Here is a 12,471-nt window from a genome sequence, read left to right as displayed (position 1 = left end):
TGCAGGAGCCACACAGATACAGTGTAACACACACAGTGCAGGAGGCACACAGATACAGTGTAGCACAGTGCAGGAGGCACACAGATACAATGTAGCACAGTGCAGGAGGTACACAGATACAATGTAGCACAGTGCAGGAGGCACACAGATACAGTGTAACACACACAGTGCAGTAGACACACAGATACAGTGTAATGCACACAGTGCAGGAGGCACACAGATACAATGTAACACACAGTGCAGGAGGCACACAGATACAGTGTAACACACACAGTGCAGGAGCCACACAGATACAGTGTAACACACACAGTGCAGGAGGCACACAGATACAGTGTAGCACACACAGTGCAGTAGACACACAGATACAGTGTAACGCACACAGTGCAGGAGGCACACAGATACAGTGTAACACACAGTGCAGGAGGCACACAGATACAGTGTAACACACACAGTGCAGGAGGCACACAGATACAGTGTAACACACACAGTGCAGGAGGCACACAGATACAGTGTAACACACACAGTGCAGGAGGCACACAGATACAGTGTAACACACACAGTGCAGGAGGCACACAGATACAATGTAACACACACAGTGCAGGAGGCACACAGATACAGTGTAACACACACAGTGCAGGAGGCACACAGATACAGTGTAGCACAGTGCAGGAGGCACACAGATACAGTGTAACACACACAGTGCAGGAGGCACACAGATACAATGTAACACACACAGTGCAGGAGGCACACAGATACAGTGTAACACACACAGTGCAGGAGCCACACAGATACAGTGTAACACACACAGTGCAGGAGGCACACAGATACAGTGTAGCACAGTGCAGGAGGCACACAGATACAATGTAGCACAGTGCAGGAGGTACACAGATACAATGTAGCACAGTGCAGGAGGCACACAGATACAGTGTAACACACACAGTGCAGTAGACACACAGATACAGTGTAATGCACACAGTGCAGGAGGCACACAGATACAATGTAACACACAGTGCAGGAGGCACACAGATACAGTGTAACACACACAGTGCAGGAGCCACACAGATACAGTGTAACACACACAGTGCAGGAGGCACACAGATACAGTGTAACACACACAGTGCAGGAGGCACACAGATACAGTGTAACACACACAGTGCAGGAGCCACACAGATACAGTGTAACACACACAGTGCAGGAGGCACACAGATACAGTGTAACACACACAGTGCAGGAGGCACACAGATACAGTGTAATGCACACAGTGCAGGAGGCACACAGATACAATGTAACACACAGTGCAGGAGGCACACAGATACAGTGTAACACACACAGTGCAGGAGCCACACAGATACAGTGTAACACACACAGTGCAGGAGGCACACAGATACAGTGTAACACACACAGTGCAGGAGCCACACAGATACAGTGTAACACACACAGTGCAGGAGGCACACAGATACAATGTAGCACAGTGCAGGAGGCACACAGATACAGTGTAGCACAGTGCAGGAGGCACACAGATACAATGTAGCACAGTGCAGGAGGCACACAGATACAATGTAGCACAGTGCAGAAGGCACACAGGCCAAAATGTATCAAGCCTTAAAAAGTGACATGGAGGGGAAGCGGCATCAGCACACGTTATGTGCGCTATAGCGCCCCCATGTATGGCAGCGGCAGTGTGTGCCCAATGACAGAAGCGCTATCTTAAAGCTAGCAGGCTGATATGTGAGGGCAATGTAAGAACGGTCAGCGACAGCTACACAGCAGGGACAGAGCTGTCATTGGCTGTGACGGGTGCCGGTTCAGGACTGCGCAGGGGATCCGGCACGTGCGCAGTGGAGCCGGCCGGGCAGGGAGAAACAGGGCATTAGCACTGAGCCGATACGCTGTGTGCTCAGGGGGCATCACCGGAGGAGGCAGTTTTCACCCCCCCACTATGACAGACGTTAATACATCTTGTCGATGTCCCTTCCTGCTTCGCCTCGGTAATGAGTGCCACTATAATACATTTACCTCAAATAGAAAGTAGCAGCCAATCAGCTTCCTAACTGCCATGTCACAGGATGGTTTTGAAAAAAATGACAGTTAGGAGCTGATTGGCTGCTACTTTAACTCCATCCAAGGCTTAGTAAATAGACCCCTAAAATAAGATTTTACTTACCGATAAATCTATTTCTCGGAGTCCATAGTGGATGCTGGGGTTCCTGAAAGGACCATGGGGAATAGCGGCTCCGCAGGAGACAGGGCACAAAAAGTAAAGCTTTTCCAGATCAGGTGGTGTGCACTGGCTCCTCCCCCTATGACCCTCCTCCAGACTCCAGTTAGGTACTGTGCCCGGACGAGCGTACACAATAAGGGAGGATTTTGAATCCCGGGTAAGACTCATACCAGCCACACCAATCACACCGTACAACTTGTGATCTAAACCCAGTTAACAGTATGATAACAGCGGAGCCTCTGAAAGATGGCTTCCTTCAACAATAACCCGAATTAGTTAACAATAACTATGTACAAGTATTGCAGATAATCCGCACTTGGGATGGGCGCCCAGCATCCACTACGGACTCCGAGAAATAGATTTATCGGTAAGTAAAATCTTATTTTCTCTATCGTCCTAGTGGATGCTGGGGTTCCTGAAAGGACCATGGGGATTATACCAAAGCTCCCAAACGGGCGGGAGAGTGCGGATGACTCTGCAGCACCGAATGAGAGAACTCCAGGTCCTCCTGAGCCAGAGTATCAAATTTGTAAAATTTTACAAACGTGTTCTCCCCTGACCACGTAGCTGCTCGGCAGAGTTGTAATGCCGAGACCCCTCGGGCAGCCGCCCAAGATGAGCCCACCTTCCTTGTGGAGTGGGCCTTTACAGATTTAGGCTGTGGCAGGCCTGCCACAGAATGTGCAAGTTGGATTGTGCTACAGATCCAACGAGCAATCGTCTGCTTAGACGCAGGAGCACCCATCTTGTTGGGTGCATACAATATAAACAACGAGTCAGATTTTCTGACTCCAGCTGTCCTTGCAATATATATTTTTAATGCTCTGACAACGTCCAGTAACTTGGAGTCCTCCAAGTCACTTGTAGCCGCAGGCACTACAATAGGCTGGTTCAGATGAAATGCTGACACCACCTTAGGGAGAAAATGCGGACGAGTCCGCAGTTCTGCCCTGTCCGAATGGAAAATCAGATATGGGCTTTTGTAAGATAAAGCTGCCAGTTCTGACACTCTCCTGGCCGAAGCCAGGGCTAGAAGCATGGTCACTTTCCATGTGAGATATTTCAAATCCACCTTTTTTAGTGGTTCAAACCAATGAGATTTTAGGAAGTCCAAAACCACATTGAGATCCCACGGTGCCACTGGAGGCACCACAGGAGGCTGTATATGCAGCACTCCCTTAACAAAGGTCTGGACTTCAGGGACTGAAGCCAATTCTTTTTGAAAGAAAATCGACAGGGCCGAAATTTGAACCTTAATAGATCCCAATTTGAGACCCATAGACAATCCTGATTGCAGGAAATGTAGGAATCGACCCAGTTGAAATTCCTCCGTCGGAGCACTCCGATCTTCGCACCACGCAACATATTTTCGCCAAATTCGGTGATAATGTTGCACGGTTACTTCCTTCCTTGCTTTAATCAAAGTAGGAATGACTTCTTCCGGCATGCCTTTTTCCTTTAGGATCCGGCGTTCAACCGCCATGCCGTCAAACGCAGCCGCGGTAAGTCTTGAAACAGACAGGGACCCTGCTGAAGCAAGTCCCTCCTTAGAGGTAGAGGCCACGGATCTTCCGTGATCATCTCTTGAAGTTCCGGGTACCAAGTCCTTCTTGGCCAATCCGGAACCACTAGTATCGTTCTCACGCCTCTTTGCCGTATAATTCTCAATACTTTTGGTATGAGAGGCAGAGGAGGAAACACATACACCGACTGGTACACCCAAGGCGTTACCAGCGCGTCCACAGCTATTGCCTGCGGATCTCTTGACCTGGCGCAATACCTGTCCAGTTTTTTGTTGAGGCGAGACGCCATCGTGTCCACCATTGGTCTTTCCCAACGGGTTACCAGCATGTGGAAGACTTCTGGATGAAGTCCCCACTCTCCCGGGTGAAGATCGTGTCTGCTGAGGAAGTCTGCTTCCCAGTTGTCCACTCCCGGGATGAACACTGCTGACAGTGCTATCACATGATTCTCTGCCCAGCGAAGAATCCTTGCAGCTTCTGCCATTGCACTCCTGCTTCTTGTGCCGCCCTGTCTGTTCACATGGGCGACTGCCGTGATGTTGTCCGACTGGATCAACACCGGTTTTCCTTGAAGCAGAGGTTCTGCCTGGCTTAGAGCATTGTATATTGCTCTTAGTTCCAGAATGTTTATGTGAAGAGACGTTTCCAGGCTCGTCCATACTCCCTGGAAGTTTCTTCCTTGTGTGACTGCTCCCCAGCCTCTCAGGCTGGCGTCCGTGGTCACCAGGATCCAATCCTGTATGCCGAATCTGCGTCCCTCCAATAGATGAGGACTCTGCAACCACCACAGAAGAGACACCCTTGTCCTTGGAGACAGGGTTATCCGTAGGTGCATCTGAAGATGCGACCCTGACCATTTGTCCAACAGATCCCTTTGGAAAATTCTTGCGTGGAATCTGCCGAATGGAATTGCTTCGTAAGAAGCCACCATTTTTCCCAGGACTCTTGTGCATTGATGTACAGACACCTTTCCTGGTTTTAGGAGGTTCCTGACAAGCTCGGATAACTCCTTGGCTTTTTCCTCCGGGAGAAAAACCTTTTTCTGAACCGTGTCCAGAATCATCCCTAGGAACAGCAGACGAGTTGTCGGCATTAACTGGGATTTTGGAATATTCAGAATCCACCCGTGCTGTTTTAGCACTTCTTGAGACAGTGCTAATCCCATCTCTAGCTGTTCTCTGGACCTTGCCCTTATTAGGAGATCGTCCAAGTATGGGATAATTAATACGCCTTTTCTTCGAAGAAGAATCATCATCTCGGCCATTACCTTTGTAAAGACCCGAGGTGCCGTGGACAATCCGAACGGCAGCGTCTGAAACTGATAGTGACAGTTTTGTACAACGAACCTGAGGTACCCCTGGTGTGAGGGGTAAATTGGAACGTGGAGATACGCATCCTTGATGTCCAAGGATACCATAAAGTCCCCCTCTTCCAGGTTCGCTATCACTGCTCTGAGTGACTCCATCTTGAACTTGAACTTCTTTATGTACAGGTTCAAGGACTTCAGATTTAGAATAGGCCTTACCGAGCCATCCGGCTTCGGTACCACAAAAAGAGTGGAATAATACCCCTTCCCTTGTTGCAGAAGAGGTACCTTGACTATCACCTGCTGAGAGTACAGCTTGTGAATGGCTTCCAAAACCGTCTCCCTTTCGGAGGGGGACGTTGGTAAAGCAGACTTCAGGAAACGGCGAGGTGGATCTGTCTCTAATTCCAACCTGTACCCCTGAGATATTATCTGCAGGATCCAGGGATCTACTTGCGAGTGAGCCCACTGCGCGCTGTAATTTTTGAGACGACCCCCCCACCGTCCCCGAGTCCGCTTGAGAAGCCCCAGCGTCATGCTGAGGCTTTTGTAGAAGCCGGGGAGGGCTTCTGATCCTGGGAAGGAGCTGCCTGTTGCTGTCTCTTCCCTCGACCTCTGCCTCGTGGCAGATATGAATAGCCCTTTGCTCTCTTATTTTTAAAGGAACGAAAGGGCTGCGGTTGAAAGGTCGGTGCCTTTTTCTGTTGGGGAGTGACTTGAGGTAGAAAGGTGGATTTCCCGGCTGTAGCCGTGGCCACCAAATCTGATAGACCGACTCCAAATAACTCCTCCCCTTTATACTGCAAAACTTCCATATGCCGTTTTGAATCCGCATCGCCTGTCCACTGTCGCGTCCATAAAGCTCTTCTGGCCGAAATGGACATAGCACTTACCCGTGATGCCAGTGTGCAGATATCCCTCTGTGCATCACGCATATAAAGAAATGCATCCTTTATTTGTTCTAACGACAGTAAAATATTGTCCCTGTCCAGGGTATCAATATTTTCAATCAGGGACTCTGACCAAACTACCCCAGCACTGCACATCCAGGCAGTCGCTATAGCTGGTCGTAGTATAACACCTGCATGTGTGTATATACTTTTTTGGATATTTTCCATCCTCCTATCTGATGGATCTTTAAGTGCGGCCGTCTCAGGAGAGGGTAACGCCACTTGTTTAGATAAGCGTGTTAGCGCCTTGTCCACCCTAGGAGGTGTTTCCCAGCGCTCCCTAACCTCTGGCGGGAAAGGGTATAATGCCAGTAATTTCTTTGAAATTATCAGCTTTTTATCAGGGGCAACCCACGCTTCATTACACACGTCATTTAGTTCTTCTGATTCAGGAAAAACTATAGGTAGTTTTTTCACACCCCACATAATACCCTGTTTAGTGGTACCTGTAGTATCAGCTAAATGTAACGCCTCCCTCATTGCCAAAATCATATAACGTGTGGCCCTACTGGAAAATACGGTTGATTCGTCACCGTCACCACTGGAGTCATCGCCTGTGTCTGGGTCTGTGTCGACCGACTGAGGCAAAGGGCGTTTCACAGCCCCTGACGGTGTTTGAGTCGCCTGGACAGGCACTAATTGATTGTCCGGCCGTCTCATGTCGTCAAACGACTGCTTTAGCGTGTTGACACTATCCCGTAGTTCCATAAATAAAGGCATCCATTCTGGTGTCGACTCCCTAGGGGGTGACATCCTCATATTTGGCAATTGCTCCGCCTCCACGCCAATATCGTCCTCATACATGTCGACACACACGTACCGACACACAGCAGACACACAGGGAATGCTCCTAACGAAGACAGGACCCACTAGCCCTTTGGGGAGACAGAGGGAGAGTTTGCCAGCACACACCAAAAGCGCTATATATTTATATATATCAGGGATAGCCTTATAATAAGTGCTCCCTTATAGCTGCTTTGTTATATCAAAATATCGCCATAAATTTGCCCCCCCTCTCTGTTTTACCCTGTTTCTGTAGTTCAGTGCAGGGGAGAGACTTGGGAGCCGTCCTGACCAGCGGAGCTGTGAGAGGAAATGGCGCCGTGTGCTGAGGAGATAGGCCCCGCCCCTTTTCTGGCGGGCTCGTCTCCCGCTATTTAGAGAAATCAGGCAGGGGTTAAATATCTCCATATAGCCTCTGGGGGCTATATGTGAGGTATTTTTAGCCTTTATATAGGTTACATTTGCCTCCCAGGGCGCCCCCCTCCCAGCGCCCTGCACCCTCAGTGACTGCCGTGTGAAGTGTGCTGAGAGGAAAATGGCGCACAGCTGCAGTGCTGTGCGCTACCTTTAGAAGACTGCAGGAGTCTTCAGCCGCCGATTCTGGACCTCTTCTGACTTCAGCATCTGCAAGGGGGCCGGCGGCGCGGCTCCGGTGACCATCCAGGCTGTACCCGTGATCGTCCCTCTGGAGCTTGATGTCCAGTAGCCAAGAAGCCAATCCATCCTGCACGCAGGTGAGTTGACTCCTTCTCCCCTCAGTCCCTCGATGCAGTGATCCTGTTGCCAGCAGGAATCACTGTAAAATAAAAAACCTAGCTAAACTTTTTCTAAGCAGCTCTTTAGGAGAGCCACCTAGATTGCACCCTTCTCGGCCGGGCACAAAAATCTAACTGGAGTCTGGAGGAGGGTCATAGGGGGAGGAGCCAGTGCACACCACCTGATCTGGAAAAGCTTTACTTTTTGTGCCCTGTCTCCTGCGGAGCCGCTATTCCCCATGGTCCTTTCAGGAACCCCAGCATCCACTAGGACGATAGAGAAATCACTTTATCTGTCTGCACTTTATCACTTTTTAAGGCTGAATACATTTGGGCCACAATGAAGCAAAGTGCAGGCGGCACACCGATACAACGCGACACAGACACAGTGCAGACAGCACACCGATACAACGCGACACAGACACAGTGCAGGCGGCACACCGATACAACGCGACACAGACACAGTGCAGACAGCACACCGATACAACGCGACACAGACACAGTGCAGGCGGCACACCGATACAACACGACACAGACACAGTGCAGGCGGCACACCGATACAACGCGACACAGACACAGGGCAGGCGGCACACCGATACAACGCGACACAGACACAGTGCAGGCGGAACACCGATACAACGCGACACAGTGCAGGCGGCACACAGATACAACGCGACACAGTGCAGGCGGAACACCGATACAACGCGACACAGACACAGTGCAGGCGGCACACCGATACAACGCAATACAGTGCAGGCGGCACACCGATACAACGCGACACAGTGCAGGCGGCACACCGATACAACGCAACACAGACACATTGCAGGCGGCACACCGATACAACGCGACACAGACACAGTGCAGGCGGCACACCGATACAACGCGACACAGACACAGTGCAGGCGGCACACCGATACAACGCGACACAGTACAGGCGGCACACTGATACAACGTGACACAGTGCAGGCGGAACACCGATACAACGCGACACAGTGCAGGCGGCACACAGATACAACGCGACACAGACACAGTGCAGGCGGAACACCGATACAACGCGACACAGACACAGTGCAGGCGGAACACCGATACAACGCGACACAGTGCAGGCGGCACACTGATACAACGTGACACAGTGCAGGCGGCACACCGATACAACGTGACACAGTGCAGGCGGCACACTGATACAACGTGACACAGTGCAGGCGGAACACCGATACAACGCGACACAGGGCAGGCGGCACACCGATACAACGCGACACAGACACAGTGCAGGCGGCACACCGATACAACGCGACAGTGCAGGCGGCACACTGATACAACGTGACACAGTGCAGGCGGAACACCGATACAACGTGACACACGCACAGTGCAGGCGGCACACCGATACAACGCGACACAGGGCAGGCGGCACACCGATACAACGCGACACAGACAGTGCAGGCGGAACACCGATACAACGTGACACAGTGCAGGCGGCACACCGATACAACGCGACAGTGCAGGCGGCACACCGATACAACGCGACACAGTGCAGGCGGAACACCGATACAACGCGACACAGTGCAGGCGGCACACAGATACAACGCGACACAGACACAGTGCAGGCGGCACACCGATACAACGCGACACAGACACAGTGCAGGCGGCACACCGATACAACGCGACACAGTGCAGGCGGCACACTGATACAACGCGACACAGTGCAGGCGGCACACTGATACAACGTGACACAGTGCAGGCGGAACACCGATACAACGTGACACAGTGCAGGCGGCACACCGATACAACGCGACAGTGCAGGCGGCACACCGATACAACGCGACACAGTGCAGGCGGCACACCGATACAACGCGACACAGACACAGTGCAGGCGGCACACCGATACAAGGCGACACAGTGAAGGCGGCACACCGATACAACGCGACACAGTGCAGGCGGCACACCGATACAACGCGACACAGTGCAGGCGGCACACCGATACAACGCGACACAGACACAGTGCAGGCGGCACACCGATACAACGTGACACAGTGCAGGCGGCACACCGATACAATGCGACACAGAAACAGTGCAGGCGGAACACCGATACAACGCGACACAGTGCAGGTGGCACACCGATACAACGCGACACACCGATACAATGCGACACAGACACACACTGCAGGCGGCACACTGATACAACGTGACACAGACACAGTGCAGGCGGCACACCGATACAACGCGACACAGTGCAGGCGGCACACCGATACAACGCGACACAGACACAGTGCAGGCGGCAGACCGATACAAGGCGACACAGTGCAGGCGGCAGACCGATACAACGCGACACAGTGCAGGCGGCACACCGATACAACGCGACACAGTGCAGGCGGCACACCGACACAACGCGACACAGTGCAGGCGGCACACCGATACAACGCGACACAGTGCAGGCGGCACACCGATACAACGCGACACAGTGCAGGCGGCACACCGATACAACGCGACACAGACACAGTGCAGGCGGCAGACCGATACAAGGCGACACAGTGCAGGCGGCAGACCGATACAACGCGACACAGTGCAGGCGGCACACCGATACAACGCGACACAGTGCAGGCGGCACACCGACACAACGCGACAGTGCAGGCGGCACACCGATACAACGCGACACAGTGCAGGCGGCACACCGATACAACGCGACACAGACACAGTGCAGGCGGCACACCGATACAACGTGACACAGTGCAGGCGGCACACCGATACAACGCGACACAGAAACAGTGCAGGCGGAACACCGATACAACGCGACACAGTGCAGGTGGCACACCGATACAACGCGACACACCGATACAATGCGACACAGACACACACTGCAGGCGGCACACTGATACAACGTGACACAGACACAGTGCAGGCGGCACACCGATACAACGCGACACAGTGCAGGCGGCACACCGATACAACGCGACACAGACACAGTGCAGGCGGCACACCGATACAAGGCGACACAGTGCAGGCGGCAGACCGATACAACGCGACACAGTGCAGGCGGCACACCGATACAACGCGACACAGTGCAGGCGGCACACCGATACAACGCGACACAGTGCAGGCGGCACACCGATACAACGCAACACAGACACAGTGCAGGAGGAACACCGATACAACGCGACACAGACAGTGCAGGCGGAACACCGATACAATGTGACACAGTGCAGGCGGCACACCGATACAACGTGACACAAGCACAGTGCAGGCGGCACATCGATACAACGTGACACACACACACAATGTAACACACATACAGTGCAGGAGACAAATACAATGTAACACACACACAGAGATACAACGTGAAACAGACACAGTGCAGGCGGCACACCGATACAACGCGACACAGACACACACTGCAGGCGGCACACCGATACAACGTGACACACGCACAGTGCAGGCGGCACACCGATACAACGTGACACACGCACAGTGCAGGCGGCACACTGATACAACGTGACACACGCACAGTGCAGGCGGCACACTGATACAACGTGACACACGCACAGTGCAGGCGGCACACCGATACAACGCGACACAGACACACAATGCAGGCGGCACACCGATACAACGTGACACAGACACAGTGCAGGCGGCACACCGATACAACGTGACACACGCACAGTGCAGGCGGCACACCGATACAACGTGACACACGCACAGTGCAGGCGGCACACCGATACAACGTGACACACGCACAGTGCAGGCGGCACACCGATACAACGTGACACACGCACACTGCAGGCGGTACACCGATACAACGCGACACAGACACACAATGCAGGCGGCACACCGATACAACGTGACACAGACACAGTGCAGGCGGCACACCGATACAACGTGACACACGCACAGTGCAGGCGGCACACCGATACAACGTGACACACGCACAGTGCAGGCGGCACACCGATACAACGTGACACACGCACAGTGCAGGCGGCACACCGATACAACGTGACACACGCACAGTGCAGGCGGCACACCGATACAACGTGACACACGCACAGTGCAGGCGGCACACCGATACAACGTGACACACGCACAGTGCAGGCGGCACACCGATACAACGTGACACACGCACAGTGCAGGCGGCACACCGATACAACGCGACACAGACACAGTGACACACAGATACAATGTAACACACATACAGTGCAGGAGACAGATACAGTGTGTGTGTGTGTGTGTGTGTGTGTGTGTGTGTGTGTGTGTGTGTGTGTGTGTTACATTGTATCTGTCTCCTGCACTGTATCTGTGTTACATTGTGTGTGTGTGTGTGTGTGTGTGTGTGTGTGTGTGTGTGTGTGTGTGTGACACACATGATAGTGCAGACAGTACATAAGAGGCTGCCCCGGCCGGAGGTCAGTGTGTGGGGGATGGGTACAGCACTGGGGGGCCCTGGCATATGGGGGGGGGCCTCAGTGACAGCACCCCCGCACCCGCACTCACCCGCAGAGCCCAGCAGCAGGTACAGGAGCCACATGTCCCGGAGCACAGACCCGGCCTGCACAGGCCCCGGCCGCTCCCTCCCCGGATACCGCAGCGCACAGGTCCCCGGGAGAGCTGGATCCATTCAGCGGCGTCTCTGTCCGGGAACCATCGCCGCTCACTTCCCCTGCCTGGTGTGTGACTGTGTATGTGTGTTACTGACATGCGCACACTGCACACAGCTCCCAGCTCCTATATACTGCTCCTATACACTGCACACAGCTCCCAGCTCCTATATACTGCTCCTATACCTGCACACAGCTCCCAGCTCTTATATACTGCTCCTATATACTGCACCCAGCTCCTGTATACTGCTCCTATATACTGCACACAGCTCCCAGCTCCTATATACTGGTCATATATACTGCACACAGCTCCCAGCTCCTATATACTGCTCCTATATACTGCACACAGC

General features: G+C 52.9%; 1 protein-coding gene across 1 annotated transcript in view; it reads right to left on the bottom strand.

Annotated features, from left to right (window-relative positions):
* Positions 1-12,236, bottom strand: part of LDLRAD3 (low density lipoprotein receptor class A domain containing 3) — a 150,922-nt gene extending 138,686 nt beyond the window's left edge. Inside the window, exon 1 of the mRNA XM_063946290.1 lies at positions 12,018-12,236. Coding sequence (XP_063802360.1) covers positions 12,018-12,141 — 124 coding nt within the window. The 5' untranslated portion in view covers positions 12,142-12,236. The remainder of the gene's footprint in view (positions 1-12,017) is intronic.
* Between the last annotated feature and the right edge of the window lie 235 nt (positions 12,237-12,471).

The sequence above is a fragment of the Pseudophryne corroboree genome, chromosome 11, assembly GCF_028390025.1.
Source record: "Pseudophryne corroboree isolate aPseCor3 chromosome 11, aPseCor3.hap2, whole genome shotgun sequence".
Lineage (NCBI taxonomy): Eukaryota > Metazoa > Chordata > Amphibia > Anura > Myobatrachidae > Pseudophryne > Pseudophryne corroboree.
The sequence above is the reverse complement of the archived record's forward strand: the minus strand, read 5'-3'. Positions and strand labels throughout refer to the sequence as shown.